The sequence below is a fragment of the Engraulis encrasicolus genome, unplaced genomic scaffold (genome assembly GCF_034702125.1).
Source record: "Engraulis encrasicolus isolate BLACKSEA-1 unplaced genomic scaffold, IST_EnEncr_1.0 scaffold_160_np1212, whole genome shotgun sequence".
Lineage (NCBI taxonomy): Eukaryota > Metazoa > Chordata > Actinopteri > Clupeiformes > Engraulidae > Engraulis > Engraulis encrasicolus.
Genome location: NW_026945131.1, coordinates 55,778 through 73,078, shown reverse-complemented (window position 1 = coordinate 73,078; position 17,301 = coordinate 55,778). Strand labels below are relative to the sequence as shown.

Here is a 17,301-nt window from a genome sequence, read left to right as displayed (position 1 = left end):
AATACATATCTGAGACATAAACATGTGCCAAAGTGTTGTTTCATACTGATTTTGTAGACATTTAAGTGGTTGGGGTCAAATTGACCCCAAGGATCACGGATGTTCTAAAATTTGAGGGTAACAGGAGGGTTAAAACACATTGAATACATCACTGCCTTTTCTGATGCATTTTCAATCATAATTAAAGGTGCGCCTGTGTAAAAACTTCAGCAGTTTATTTCCAGAAATCATGCTGCCAACAAAAACCTTTTTCATAAACAATTAACACCACCATCATTTTCTAAGTATTCATTATGACTGGGAAAATTGCACTTCTCATTCATGAAAAAGGGGATCTTTTCCATGTCCGCTTTTTGAATGTCCAAAAATAGACATTTTCAGCTGCAACCCTTACTGTATTTTGTTAGACTATTAAATTTTAGTTTATTATTTAGTAACTGTTCATGGAAAGATCAAATTTGGCAATAGGCAACTCTGTTTCAATGAGCATTCTAGTTGCAATACCTACTCTGGCCACCATCCTACACAGTGCACCTTTAAAGGTGGGGTTGAAGGTTAACCATCTTACTATTATGACATCACGGTGGGGACTCCCTCTGGGTTCTAAGGCCCTATATGAGTCTGTGGGTGCGTACCAATATGTGACCTTGCGTTCTCCACTTGTGCTTGTGGTAGGGGTGTGCAGTATCCACGGTAGAATACCTTATACGGTAGAGATTTTTTGCCATACCGTCTATCGCAATATACTTGTTGCATCCTATACTGTAGATGGCAGTAACGCAAAGTTTTGAACTTCCACTCGGCTGCATCGAAGAGGAAGAAGAAGGACAACAACAACAACAACTATGGCGGCGGATACAGAAGACATGCAAGCAGCAGAGGAGTTAGTTAAAAAAGTTGGCGCAACATCAGTAGTTTGGCATTGGTTTGGCTTTAAAGTCTCGGACACTAAACAAGGAAACGTCATCTGCAAGATATGCAGGGTGCCAGGTACAAGGTAGACAAGACAAGGTAACACTAGTAATTTGTTTTACCACCTCCGGACTAGACATGTTACGGAATATGAAGAGAGTCAAAGCAGACAACGTGATATTGGCGAAAAGAGAGGGCAGCCCTCGGGCGCAACAAGTAAGACTACACAAAAATAACAGTCTATCGCTCAGGCATTTGCCAAAGGTCCGCCGTTTGATAGGAAAAGCCAGCGGTGGATTGACATTAGCCAATCTATCACCATGCATCTATGCAAAGACATGGTACCCTTCCAGACTTTAAAGATAAGACGCTCGATCAACACTACAAAATCTCCAGCCGCAAATATTTTGCGAATATTTTGCGGAAGTCAAAATGCCTCGACTGCATGAGGAAATCCGTGAGCGGGTGCAGCAGGAGCTCAGCCACGTAAAGCACTTTGCAACGACCATGGACCCTTATCACAGAGAAACAGACGCCTGGTGGCTGAACTTTTACCGGGGTATAAGTTTTAGGCCATACCGCCCACCCCTAGCTTGTGGCCTCATACCAGGAAGTAAAAAGTCGTGATGACATCACTGACAACAGCACTATATTTCAATATCTCGCAAAAGCTCAATTGTAAAGTCAGTTTCTCATTTGCAAACGGGATGGTGAATGTAGAATAGCCCCCCAAAAATTGTTGTGGCTAGGCTGACAGTGACAATTGTTTCTCCGCGGAGGCGGGGCATCAGCAAATTGTGAGGCCACAAGCACAAGTGGAGGAAGCAAGGTCACATATTGGTATGCAACATATGTAGAACCTAAGAATCCTGGGGGAGTCCCCCCACCCTGAGGTCATACCTGCAACCCCACCTTTTAATCCGGTGATTCCACCTACCTTTCCAGGAATTGATGAATTTTACTTCAAAACCCGATTTATCTCTGTGTGCATTGATCCACAATTGTGCATCTTGCACTGGATTGATTCGTCCTCGTCTTCGTCTTTCGATTTTCTCATTGTCAATCTGTAAGTTTGTTTAAAGAAAAAAGAAAAACAAATATTCAGGATTGTGTTCATTGCAGTTGCCGTTATAAGTACAGCAGCCTGATTCTATTCATATATGAAATAACTTTGTTTTATACTTCTATCTATTGTTGTATGTTGCTGGATTTAAAGCTTCACCATTGTGTTTAAGAAGGGTTTTTGTAAAGGGGGGCTGGCTCCATCCCTTGCGCTGCATCCATCCATCCATCCACGGTCATGACAGCTTGATTGTTCTGTGAAATAGAAGACTGCAGTTTTAGATGTTTGAACTAGGGGCCGACCGATATAGGTTTTTCAGGGCCGATACTAATACCGATATTTATGGGAATGAGAGGCCGATAACTGATACTGTATGTGCAACCAATATATGAAATGTTATTCATAATAAAATTAAATATAAATTATATATAAATAAAAAAAAAATATATAATATATTATATGTTGATTATATATACATTTTGTTCATTTATTTAATACTATATCATAATTAACTTTTATGTCAGATGTCAGGAAAAAAAATCAAAATCACATAGGCCCAAATAGGCCTGCATATTTCTGTAGTCTACATATATTGCAATAGTGGTTTACTTAAAGTAAAATAATGCACACTGAAGCAAGTATAACATATAACCACATCTACAATTCAGTTTATTGTCGCTGTGATGGGTTGCTTATCTGCCTCTGCGGGGCGACAGTAGGGTTGGGAATTGATAAGAATTTTCCGATTCCGATTCCCTTATTGATTCTTCTACACTATTTGATGCCTTATCGATTCTCATTTGTGCAAATTAAGGAAATTCGTCATTATTTATATAGACAAGTTTTCATGGACCAATCATAATCAAAATTTGAACATGGAACCTTGGATATTTGCTTCTATCCTTCAAATTAGAAATGTATTCGCCAATATAACTTATCTTTCACACTGTAGGCTACATATTTGCTATATTTTTTATAATGTGACAATAATTATTGCAGAAATGCAAACATTAGAAATCCAAACTAGTCTTAATACAAGACACACACACAAGTAGGCTGATCTTAACCCTTTTAATGCCGTCGTCGCAAAATTGTGACAGGTCGCGGTATTGAATTAGGTGGGCTGTCACGTCGAATAGAGTGTAAAATCTTGTCCATACTCCTTTCCACTGGGTGGCAGACATGTGGTACTTCAATCCTTTCTAAGAATTTCGACCCTCTTAGTGCATTTTTTTCGAGTAATTTCCATCTAAAAACCCAGACGCGTAAGTGCGTTGCAAGTCACTATTTCAAAACAAAGGAGGATCGGCGTTGTGAGATTGTGCACATAATTTCCTCTAATTCAAGCCCAAATACATTCCAAATGCAATTTGTCTTGGTGGTTTATGTGTAGTGACATTATATTTTCCCACAAGTTGATTGTATATGTGTAGACATTTATAATATGACCTTAGGCAATGCGTCTCCTATTGCTAGCTTAGCCGTGGCTACAGAGAAGAACAGCCAATTCGAATAGGGAGTGAAATAGATCCCCTTGCCAAACACAAAGAAACGTGGCGTCAGTCTTCCATACATAAACAGTCTTACAAACATAAATGATCCTAACCACAACTCAATGGAAAGTTTCGGGATTGAGAGAAGTGGTTTGTTTGGAGACTTCATTACGTATGGGAGTTCCCATTTGAACACACGCGACGCGAAGGCGAAGCCCTGTTCCAAGCGAGCTGAACCCATGCGACTGGTTTCATTCACTGAATAAATCTGAAGCAAGCCTAGGCCTGCCCCCCCGACGACAACTTGTCATGATGTTTTGTGTGCAATGCAATTGCGTATTTCGCCCCTCAAGTAATTGCAGCCATTATTATAAGAAAAAAGATGTTGCTGCTGAGATTGCAACACAGACGATCAATCGGCTGTTTGGGACCTCCCCTGTCAAACACAGAAACACGGTGTAGCCTACCTAGGAAACATTATGATCCTGAACACAAACTAATGAACATTTGCGGGGTTGTGAGAATGTGTTTGCTTGGCGATTTGTAAATGGTTACGGGGGATTTCCTTAGAACATGCGAGAAGCGTTTATTGCCATCCAAACCCACAGGTCGATATGCGTAATTTCACTGAATAAACCTCTAAAATAGCACAGGCAACCACCAAGTAGCCTATCTTGTCATGCGTTTTATGCAATGCAATGCCATATGTCGCCCCTAAACTGATTGCAGTCATCATGTGTTTATAAAAATAGGCTATATTTCACTTGGTGGTGAACTTTGACATGCATCTTCCCCTGAGCTGGAGTAGGCGAAAAAGCTAAAACATAATAAAGATAAAGTACGTCATTTCCCTCTATGAAAGACAGTAAGTAAAACCACTGCTACAAAAAAGAATGGATTATCCTGTTAGACGTTGTATATCCCATAGAAATTCGATACATGGCTTGGGGAAATATCTGCGTTTTTTTCCACCGTCGCGCACGGCGAAATGAAGACGCATAGGCTTCCCTATAACACGAATATTTTAGACTTGTTGAAAACTGCGTTGGTCACCGTGGTTGGACTGTCTTTATTAGAGTTTGTCTAGTCACTAAAACAGAAGAGGGGGCGGAACCGGAGAGACTGGAGAGGAAAGCGCTGCGCTATGCGTGAGGGGGGAGGGTGCCGCTTCTGATCGCCTTCAGGCGGTCAACTTTAGGTGTTACTTATAACGTATACTATAACGTGATAACGTCAGCCTAATTGGGCTGTGTGTATTTTCCACCCATCTCGGTATGCCAAACGGTAGCCTACGATACCAAAATGAATAGAAGCAGTTTATAAGTCAATAGAGCTGAGATAACAGGAGAGGTGGTGCTGATTTGCTCCGCCTCTCCACCCCTTTTCCTGAAACTGATTTCTGGAGGGTACACCTCATGATACAAATTAGGCCTGTTTTATGCCCATTATCTTGACACTGTGCCCATTAGTTCTGTGAAATGTAAGTGACAATCTGTAACATTCATTCACTGAGCTATGCTGATGATCATCCAGGATGATCCTATGCATACAGAGGTCACTGTCCCTGCGCCTTATCCAAATAGCCTACAGTAGGCTATATAGGTCACAGGTGTAGTAAAATAGGCTATATAGGCATATGTGTGTACTGAATATGTGTGCTTACCCTGTCTGAGAAAGGTTTTCACAGACTAAAAAGTCACAGGTAGATACAAACACTTTTGGCACTCCAGGCAACAACCTCCCAGTTATTCAGTTTCTTGCTATGTTATTATTATTACAATATTAGTTACAATATTTACTATATATTAGGCTTAAAACTACTTTTTTACTTGACCATAATGTATGTGCACAACATGACAGTAATGGGATGCCACATATTTCTAAATAAATTCAATAATCTATTGAAAATCTATTGAAAATTATCAGTATTTTCCATTACTAATTAAAACTTCAAAATGGCCGCCCATGTGACGTCATAATATTCTAATTAGGTATGCATATTTACTCCCAAAATAAACTTTGGGTCTTCCTCAACATTTTTGTAATTTACAGTTAGGCTCTATCTGTTACCACTGTCCAGCCACAGCCTGTTGAATATGTGATGCCCAAATCGAGCATTTTCACCAAATAACATTGGCATTAAAAGGGTTAATAGGAAAAGCAATCAGAGATACCTAGGCCTACGTGAGACAAAACACTGAAATAGTACACATAAAAAACACAAAATTTCATGTCTATACAATGACAGGGGGGGGGTGTGCTGTGTGTTCATGTTTCACCTAGGGCCCCAAGATGGTTAGCTCCGCCCCTGCTGCCACTCTTCGGCCGCGCTCTGGGTCTGATCCAATCTCCCAGACTGCGCATGTGGCCCTCCTGTTGTCTAACGACTAGGAAGTTGGCTATTGATGGCATCAAATATAACTTCCAAAACAATAAAGGGGGAGGTTTGGTCCGTTGACATTGTCGTGCTCACGTGTCTATAATAAGTGCCATTAAAAACAAACATAAGTAATTTGCAAATCGCTCGCAAACGCCAGGAAACTTTGTGTGGCGAGGTAAAACAGAACGCCGGAAATAAAGCTATCTAGGTGGTGAATATTTGGGGATACAAAAAGGAATAATGCAAGTACGGATTCCTTTGCAGTTGCGTTTCACGTTGCAGTTGGCAGCACCACGCAGACAAAAAGAACGTTGTGTGCAGTTTATGTGGTTTCATAAAGAATGCCTTGTCACGCTCCAGTCCTGACTGTAAGCAGTGGTAGCCCTGCACTTTCCACTCCATGGTTTCCTTGTGACCATGCCCTCTGGTGGCCCAGGCGCTGAACTTCCACCACTCTTCCAACAACCTATCACCAGCCTGTTTTCAGCTTCACCTGTGTCAACTCTCCTAATCACCCTCGGCTTTAAATCCTGACCTGGGACTCTGCTCATTGCAAGTTTGTTTGTTTTCTGGTTGTATGTGAAACATTCTTGTCATGCCCTGATCCTGATCAAGTGCCACGTGAGTTTTTGGACTGCTTTTGAAAATTCTTCTTTTTTTGAACTTTTGAATTTTTGCCACATGTGCTTTGCATTGGACTACTGTTGGGAACTGAGCTTTGAGTTTTTGCCATGTGTGCCTCGCATCTTGATTTTTGAACCATTTTGACTGTTCTGGAGTTTTTTGCCACAGGAGTATTGCATTTTGATTTTGAACTGTTCTAACTGTCTTGGAGTTTTTGCCACTTGTGCCTATTTTTGATTTATGGATTTTCTGAACATTTTGCCACCGTGACCTTCCTGTGTTTTTGACTTTTTGCCACGTGAATATTTTTGTGAAGACCTGCTTTTCATTTTTTGCCCACTGATACCCTGAACTGTGCTTGTCCTGAACATTGTTTTTTGCCTCACCCCACCATCTTCTTGCCCTGAAATAAACCTCACTCTGATTGCCATTTTTTGTCCTGGTCTGCTTCTGGGTTTCCAAGTACTGCTCTGACATGCCTTTTGCATTCGGCGATTTTGGAGATGCTTGGAGGGTCCGATGTATGGACAAACTCCCTACAGCTCGGCCAGCAGCCAGCTCTTTGACAACACACCAGGCGTGTTTAAATTGCCAATGGGCTAAGCGACACACAATAAAGTAACTAATTGGTTAAACGTATGACTTGCCTTTAATGCCTGAGTCACGTAGCGTCCGGCTTCATTAAGTTGTTACTTCACACCATGGATGGTAGTTAGCGCAAGCCTGTTAGCTACTTGGTGGTGGTGTGTCTCGATAGCTGTCTGGCTAGCTGCCACAAGTTACTCCCTTATATTAGTCTCACTAGTTACTCCAGATGTTTGAAACGCAGCGAGTGGCCAAAACGTAATTTTATTGAAGTGATGGGCATTACGAACTATCGCCGTTGGTAACAATAACAGAAATCCAGTCCGTTGATTAAATATAACCGGTGGGGGGAAGATTCACAACTAATAATCGTTCCGTGCCCATCCGCGTTCCCTTACACGAGAAAAGCACCATCACCTTGTTTCTCCTCATTTAATAGCGCCATGACTACTTAAACATCCCTTGCAAAAACAGTATTTCTCTTCAGACGTAGTCCATACGTTTTCGCTTCTACTCACCCACTGTGCGCATCCAGCCATTAGCTAGCATGGTGTTTATAGTGCTAGCAGACGCCACACTTGAAAGGCATGTTGATTAGCAAAAGACGTAACATAACATGCCATGTCCAACATCTAGACACAGAGGACCACCTCTAAACAAGCGACGCATTTCGACTGTCGGACAATGCATTCAAAAAACGCTAGTATCTGAAATATATTCGAGGAAATGTTGAGTATTCATCGTCACCCCCCTTCCATCCAACATAGGTTTTGCTATGACTGATACCTAACCACGTTACACATTGCCACCACAATACACAATACAATCGACACAATTTCAACGTTGTCTTTGCAGTATAGTAGATGGATTAATGATAATACCTGTAGACCCCACGTTTACATGTCATACCGAGTTGTTCCATATTCGTTGCCTTAATGTTGCCAGGAATATGTAGGCTAAATATGCCATGTCCTTTGAACGAGGCAGTTTGGGTAACAACGCCTATACAATGGATGGCAGGATTTAGATAATGATCAACGCATGACATCCTGGACTTTTCATTAAGTTTGCATATCGGACATCGCAGTATAAATATGACATTTGATAACTTCATCACTAACATGCAGCCAAAAGAAAAAGTTTGAGGCAACTTCTCTGTGCATTTGGACATACCATGATAACTGTTGTTAACCCTGTGAAACCTGAACCATGAAAGCAATGAGAGAAAATTCTAATTTTTTGGAATTTGCTTCAATATTGGTCCCTTATAAGAAATGTAAAAAAAAAAAATCAAAATTTTGTTAAGGTCGCTGAGATATTTAATGCATCATATATGATGCATCAGGCTTTTAACGAATGAAAATTCCAATTTCATGACCATTGAAAAATGACTTTTAATGCATTTACAACTTTTTTTAATTTAAAAAAGTTGTCAGACAATTTAATTTGAGGATTATCTTTAAATATTTAGTGAGATCCTGCCATTTTTTTAAGCCTATCCTTGTTTTAGCAGGACCATATTTTACATTTCCCACAGCCTGGTTGGGTAATTTTTTAAAATCTATGTAAAAACATAGCTGATCGAATGCTTAACAACCTATTTATGAGTGTAATATAGATCATTATTCATTTTTGATGTGTAATTTGAATATATGGGTCCATTACTACAATTGTACCATTTCTCCATTCACTTCAATGCATTTTTTACGAGATCATAATNTCAACATTTTGCATTACATTTTCAAAATTGCAAGTAAAACCTGTTTCTTAAGGCAATATCTTTGTCTTGAAGTAAAACAACTTGTGTGTTTTGTTAAACGATCGTCGTGGTGTGCTTTGTAAGTTTCCCTATGGAGCAAATGCATTGATGGCTGACTTCCTGCCACCGCCGGATGGTGCTTATATGTCTCATCAGTTTTAGCACGATCTCTCTGCAACACGGTGTAAAAATATAAACTCTTCCTTGCTTAATTGCACAAAGCAAGTGTTCAAATTAAAGGATGTAGAGTTATATTTCGGAAATTTGTACACAAACCTTATGCAATTTGACGAAATCTCAGCGTTGGTCAGGGAAACCGCTTCTACCCCATTTTCCTGTTTTTCGCCGAGCTGTGGTCAACTTGTTGTCGACCGCTGCTCTCTTGTGGCGGTTTCCGCGTACTGCAGGACGTTTGGAAATGACACGCAGGATGTTTTTCAGATCGATTTTTTTTTGTGTCAGCGTGGAGAGGGCTTTGAATTTGATGAGACATATATGATGCATCCGGCGCGATAGGGTTAAACTCCAGTAAATGTAGGTCTATAAGTTGCAACGTTAAATATGCATTTAAACCGCATCACTGTATCCAACAGCAGAGACCGTAGGCTAAGTAAAATAAATGCATGCAATTTGATGGAATAGAACAGCTAGAGCTCTACGCAACTTACCCGATCTCCGCCATGTCTTCTCCACGGATCCAAGGTCGGGGCGTGTCGCTGCAAGTGTAAGCTTAGGTACTTCCTCCTATTCAGCCAATGACGTTGCAATATGCATTAAATTCCCGCGCCTGTGTATAATTTCCCGCGCCTGTGTATAATTTCCCGCGCCTGTGTATGCTACTGTGCAGGACCACCTACCATCGAAAGGGGGCAGTGGCGGACACACAGGCATACACAATATGTCCGTTTTTTTGGTATAGCAAGACTTTTGATAAAAAGCCTTTTTTTAGTATTAAAACGTGATTTGAGAAACATTTTTTTAAAACAACATTGTATTTTGGACTTTATATTTAACAGGTCTTTGGAGAAAAACACGTTTTGGTAGCTATAACATGCTGAAAAATCACTTTATAATGCTCATTTTTATGAGGACAGCAACAGCTGTCCTCATAAAAAGGACAGCTGTCCTCATAGCTCACCTAGTCCTCCTTGCTCTTGGACTTTTCAGGAAATTTGTCCCCGTAACCCCAGAAACCGACACACACACACACACACACACACACACACACACACACACACACACACACGCACACACGCACACGCACACGCACACACACACACACACACACACACACACACACACACACACACACACACACACACAAATAGCTGTTATTATTCATGACATCAAAATCAGTGTTATCACGCGTTTCTTTTATTCTGGACAGAAATACACCGCACTACTCTCCCCCTCCCTCTCCCTCTTCCGACACACACAGGCACACGCAAACACGCACGGCAGTATATTAGTAAAGTCCTTTATTTCATCACCATGAGGTTTCAAATCATATCTTTATAATGTTTACATAATCATCAGTATTGCATTCAGAAATGTTAACATTTGCATCATTAATATTTACATGTAGGCCTAAATATTAACATAGTCATCATCATTAGTATTGGCATTTAACCCTCCTTTTATCCTTGTGGTCTGTTTAACCGCGTTCAGTGTTTAACATCTGAAAAATTCATGAAGAAGAATATTTATTCTGCTTCATCATTGATGCCTTTTCCTAAATACATGGGATAAATGTGAAAAAAGTGAAATGTCAACAAACATTTTTTCCCTAAGTGTTGTACACATTTTGGTTACATCCGTGTTCCTCGGGGTGAATTTCACCCCAATTGTTTCTAGTGTATAAAACATAAATGGAACATCTATATTTCGCAAATAAATGTTAAAATATGTTTAGATAATATGAAATACATGAAAATAAGCTATTTAGCCATGTTTCTTCTGAACATTTTGCTTTTGTTTGGCCTCTGATAAGTAAAATATACTAATGACATGGGGGAGGCCTAAAACCCTCTCTAAATTCACGGCAACATTTTGGACAGTGATGTCTACTAGAGCATTGACATTTCGACAAAATCCACCAACTGAACCTTGTTGTACCTATAGTACCATCATGGCAACCACCACAGCAACCCCCTCTACCCCCTCAGCCTTGTACCCTGGGAGCTACTTTTGCTCCCTCCTACTACACACACACGCTAGCATAAGATGGGTCAAATATAGTCAGCATTGCTGTGCATGCTGTTCTGTGCTCAGCATACATAATTATAAGTGATGGTATATTTGAAGAGAAGCTTTTTGATTGTGATCTGAATATTGAAATGGACTGTTCTGATGGTGACAAGTCGATGTACTTCTTTAGATGGACGCGGTCTCAAGGTTGGTTGCTATGTTGAGCGATATAATGGTAATTGCAGCATTGGTTATAAACTGCTGCAACCTGACTTAGAGAAGGCAGGAACAGCAACAGCTGTAACTTTTGTCATACATATTGACGTCTATATCACAAGTTCTCCAGTGGGCATACATAGTGAATAGAAGTAAACATACAAGTTGCTAGCCCTGTTCCTTCAACCATTACCCCACTACCAAAAACATGTAATGTCTACAAGGAATACATGCTCATTTTTGTTTATACTTTTTATGCTCCTTGTGCTTTTTTCCTTCACACTAATTCAAGCGTAGAAATAATGTAGATAACAATGATTTTCTATGATGTTCCCGAAACTCTTGTTTGGCAATGTATCCCATGTTCTTACCTAACTATTATACTTGTGTTATTAATACGCATTCAAACTTTCAAGGAAAATGAATGTTGGACTTAAAAACCTTCTGAATGTTTGGGAAAATGTCTATTTCGTTTAGGGTAAAATTAACCAATATGGTAATACATAGATAATATCCTTGATAATCAAATTTGTTTTTTCTTTTCAAATGTTATAAGTAAAATAAATTCATATTTAGGGAGTATATGGAGCAACTAAAATTTCAAAAATATTTGTCCATATGTTTTTACACCAATTAATGACAATGTATTGCTATTTTTTCTAATTTTCGCCTAGTCATGAATTAAGTTTTTTTGGTTTGTGGGCTATGTCTGAGGGTGCTAGGATATATTTTAAAAACTTTGTATGTCACCATCAGAGCAACATCGAACAACTGAGACATAAACATGTGCCAAAGTGTTGTTTTCTACTGATTTTGTAAACATTTAAGTGGTTGGGGTCAAATTGACCCCAATGATCATGGATGTTCCAAATTTTGAGGGTAAAAGGAGGGTTAAATGTTTACATAGGCATGATTACTATTCATATAAAAATATTACCATAGGCATCATTAATATTTCAAATAAACGTCAACATAATCAAACAAAGGTATTTAGATCTGTTCAATATATACACAGTACTGCAACTACTGCTATGGAATGGTGTGTGTGTGTGTGTGTGTGTGTGTGTGTGTGTGTGTGTGTGTGTGTGTGTGTGTGTGTGTGTGTGTGTGTGTGTGTGTGTGTGTGTGTGTGTGTGTGTGTGTGTGTGTGTGTGTGTGTGTGTGTGTGTGTGTTTGTTTTACCCACGTGTGTGTGTTGCCCGTGTGTGTGTGTGTGTGTGTGTGTGTGTGTGGTGTGTGTGTGTGTGTGTGTGTGTGTGTGTGTGTGTGTGTGGTGTGTGTGTGTGTGTGTGTGTGTGTGTGTGTGTGTTGCCCGTGTGTGTGTGTTTTACCCGTGTGTGAGTGTTTTACCCGTGTGTGTGTGTGTGTGTGTGTGTGTGTGTGTGTGTGTGTGTGTGTGTGTGTGTGTGTGTGTGTGTGTGTGTGTGTGTGTGTGTGTGTGTGTGTGTGTGTGTGTGTGTGTGTGTGTGTGTGTGTTTGTGTGTGTGTGTGTGTGTTCTGGCGTCATATCAGTGCCCCTCGCTGCTGCTCAGCTGCTAGAGTAGTAGTCCTCCCACCTGCAGGATGGAGGAGAAAATGAAATCATTACATATACCACTATCAGCAGAACACACACACACACACACACACACACACACACACACACACACACACACACACACACACACACACACACACACACACACACACACGCGCACGCACGCACGCACGCACGCACACACACACAAACACACACACACACACACACAAACACAAACACACACACACACACACACACACACACACACACACACACACACACACACACACACACACACACACACACACACGCAAACACACACACACCCTTCCATAGCAGTAGTTTTAGTACTTTGTATATATTGATTAGATTTACTCACCCTAGTGTCCGCAGTCTACAGTTGGCGTCTTCCTCCAGAGCACGGAGCTGCTCAACATCTGAGGCTCTCAGGCCATTTTGATAAAGGTACAGATATTTGAGCCGTGATGAGGGAGAGGACAGGACTGAGGCCAGAAGAGGACAACTCTTTCTTGTCAGCTTACACCTAAACAGCCTGAAACAAACACACACACACACACACACACACACACACACACACACACACACATACAAACACACACACACACACACACAACACACACACACACACACACACACACACACACCACACACACACACACACACACACACACACACACACACACACACATACACACACACACACACACAAATACTTTTATTTTCTTTGCCCACTGTGCATGTCCAAGGAGGTGAGAGGGCAACACATACAGTTGAGGACGATATTACTAGCCCCCCTCCTGAAATTAGACATATCTCTTCATTGAACATTGAGAATGATCATTATTAATAAATGTATGTTAGTCTGGAAACGAATACACCTTGGAGATAGTATCCAATGAGTTAAATTTGGACTTTTCCATTTTCACAATGAGTTTAAACAAAAAAGTGTAAAAATGGCAAGGACAAAATTATTAGCCCCCTTATCATTAACCCTCTGGGCGCCACAGGCGACTTTTGTCGACGAGATGCCGTATTGATTACAACGGCCGTTTTTTTTAAATAGGATATCAAATGTAGTTCAACTTCCACTCCATTGGGTGGCAGACATGTAGTACTTCAGTTCTAAACACATTGGGACGCCTTATATGGTATTTTGTTTAAGAAAACTACAAAACTACAAACCTCGGACATTGCGGAAGTAACTTCTCCCCTGTGGAACAACGCAAAAGACGGAAGCAGCCTTGTAGTGACATTACGTGGATAATTCTACTGAATAAACGACCAAATGCACTCAAATGGTAACTTGTCATGATTGTACATATGTATTCATCATATATTTCGCCCCTAAATGAGGTAATATGCAAACAGGAGTGTATTTTCTGCCGCGTTATACTTCCCATGTTACTGTTGCCTGAGGGAAACTATCGACAGCCTATTCGTCGATCATGGGGACTGTAACAAGAAAACCCTTCATTCATTCACTTGTAAGTACACAATAGAAGTGTTCGTTTCTGCAGGAGACTTGTATATTGAGGAAGGGAAGGTTTTTTCCGATCGAGATGCGAGGTAATTTCATGCTGCTTTGTAGGCTATTGTCGCTATGCTGGCGACGTTCATTGCAACGACAGGGGAATGATGCAACGCGTCGTAATTTGCCTGTTACAGAGTCAATATTCATCATCTGGAGGGTGACAGTGGTCAGGATGTTTGTAGAAGAGCTTGTATACTAAGTAGAAAAGTAAATGAAGACAAAAGAAGTGCGCATATTCCTGCCAACAGTGGGGGATGGAGTGAGAGGAGTATGCGCCCGAGACACAGAGGTCTCGTGCGCATTCTACTCGGTGCAAAACGGAAGCATAGTTCACGCTACTCGACACTGTTCCTGCCGACTGCAGGTCTAAATAAATAGCAATGCTATTCTAATGATATAATAATAGTAATAATTATGTCCAATTGCGACCTGACTGAGTCTATTTGCAACAAAAAAGTGTGATACCAGCTGGGGTTTTGGTGCATCAGAAAGACATGGGCGATATAGGCTAGGTAACCAACCCCCCCCCCAACACACACACACACACACACACACACTTTCCTTATATCACTTATTTGTATATCAGTAAATGTTAGCCTAGCGAGCCAGACCCGTACAGCAAAAAGCTGTACCAGGGTCTAGGAGGGCTGGGCAGCAGTGTGGGCGGGATAAACGGTTGCTTCAGCACTCAACGCCACGCAATTGGATGGCAAACAACCAATCCCCACACACTTCTGTGTAACGTCACAGCTGTCTTGTGAAGCGGCAACTCCAAGCCGTCGTAGCAGTGAATGCGTGTGATCACCACAGCCACAAACAAGTTTCCTAATAAATCGTGTTTTCACTTACATAGTTCAAAAATGCCTCGTTTTCAACCACACGGCCCTTCTTGATCATCCAGCGAAATGTTGAGCAATTTGGGGCTTGTTAAATAGTTATATTTATGATTGTTGTCAACATAGCATGTTCGGTGTTAGCTAGCTGTATACCCATAACTAATACACAGCTGGATATTAGCTCTGTGTAATTGACGACAGATTGGCTAGCCGCTAGCTCGGTAGACTCTAGGTGTCATTCCCATCTATTTAGTAAGCGACTCACAGACTTTCAAAGCTCCCAAATGTCTCGTTTTTAATGACATGGATCTTATTAGAATTTGGGGCAGGCATATAATACAAGGCTGGATACCTAGCTCTGTGTTATTGGCGACAGGTTAGCTAGCCAGCGAGGGCCCCTTTGTAGGTGGAGTGGCAAATTCGAGCCGTCGTAGCAGTGAATGCATGTGATGGCCACAGCCACAAACAAGTGTCATAATAAATCGTGTTTTCACTTATACAGTTCAAAAATGCCTCGTTTTCAACCACATGGCCCTCCTTGATCAACCAGCGAAATGTTGAGCCATTTGGGGCTTGTTAAATGGTTATATTAAGACTGGATACCTAGCTCTGTGTTATTGACGACAGGTTAGCTAGCCACTAGCTTGGTAGACTATGCCATTCCCATCCATTTAGTAAGCTACTCAAAGACTTTGAAAGCTCNCAAATGTCTCGTTTTTAATGGCATGTGTACTTATTAGAAATTGGGGCAGCAATTTCATTCTACACCTACAGTAGTGGTCTGATAATAGCGTGTGACTTGGTCCTGTAAAATGCTCAATTTAGCTTACCGAGCTAGTTTAAAACATCGAATGATCAAATGGTATTGTGTTGTGATCTATTTGTGTCCGATATGTTCATGGTGTATTATTACATCAATCCATGTCAGACACGAAATGTATTATCATCCAGGCTTTTTAAATTAAGTGCACTTTCGTGCTATACGTAGCACGGACGGACACCATGCTTCTTCTTAGAAAGTTTCCTGTTTACTAAGTAGCCCGGCCCCCCTCGCGATTTGATTGGCCCTGTCATCGGATAACTTTCAGCCTCGCAAAACGACCGGGGTCCGCTAGACTGCCCCCGGGAGCAAATTCAATTTGCGGTCGCTAGGGGCGTCTAGATTTCTAGGCTAAGTAAATGTAACACTTGGTTTGAACAGATATTTGCAAAAGGTTTTAGAACTGTAGCCCATACCCAGAGTCCTTCAGGGTGTACGCTGACAGGCCTACTGTAGGCTACTGTAGGCCTGCTGTACTTGGTTCAAAGACACACAAATGGACAAAATGCACATAATACCCCTAGTGTGGATAGAATCTGTATGCTGGGCATTGCTGTGAAGGGTGTCCATGCACTAAAAAATAACTTGTCACCTTCATAGACCAGTCCCTACAGGCAAAACGGCAACCGTCCATTCACTTGTGTTTGTCACTATTCTACATTGTTGCACTATATTAGTTACAAATTACACTTTTAGTGTACAATTTATTGCTTTCTAGACCAAAATGTATTCACAGAACATAATAGTGAAGGTGTCTGGGGAAGTTTTATAAATTAAATTAGATAAATTATTAAAAATATTTTGAAAATATGCAAAAATATCCAATAACTCATTATAAATTCAAAATGGCCGACACCATATGACGTCATAATATGCAAATTAGATGGGATAATTTACTCCCAAAATAAACTTTGGGTCATCCTCAATATTTGTCTCATTAATTGTCAGGCTCTATCTATTACCCATGTTAAGCCACAGCCTTTTGAATATAACATGTCAAAATCATCAGTTTTGGGCAAAAACCTGTGGCGCCGAGAGGGTTAATAGTCAATACAGTGCCATTTATGAACAAAAATTGACACCAGGCACTTTGATTGGTTGTTAACCCTCAAGCGACCGGCCTGTTTTTGCGACTAATCTGACCAAGCGGGGTCATTTACTGTATTACCCCAAGGAGTTTATATAGAAATACCACTATATAAATTATTTTTTGGGGTTCATTCAAATTTATTTACATCTTGCACATACTTGTCCCTCATCTAAAGCAAAAAAATGTGAATTTGAACATTTCATTGTTTTGCTAAAAAATAGTCAAACTTACATACGTAAATGCTAAATATGATGTATGCCCTCAT

At 40.7% G+C, this 17,301-nt stretch overlaps 1 protein-coding gene across 1 annotated transcript in view; it reads right to left on the bottom strand.

The window, feature by feature from the left end:
* The window catches only part of LOC134442436 (uncharacterized), a gene marked incomplete at its 3' end in the record, with an annotated part of 34,544 nt that extends 25,046 nt beyond the window's left edge, over positions 1 to 9,498 (bottom strand). Inside the window, exons 1-3 of the mRNA XM_063192606.1 lie at positions 9,485 to 9,498; positions 5,653 to 5,665; positions 1,850 to 1,976 (exon numbers count right to left, since the gene is read on the bottom strand). Coding sequence (XP_063048676.1) covers positions 1,850 to 1,976; positions 5,653 to 5,665; positions 9,485 to 9,498 — 154 coding nt within the window. The remainder of the gene's footprint in view (positions 1 to 1,849; positions 1,977 to 5,652; positions 5,666 to 9,484) is intronic.
* Positions 9,499 to 17,301: the final 7,803 nt, after the last annotated feature.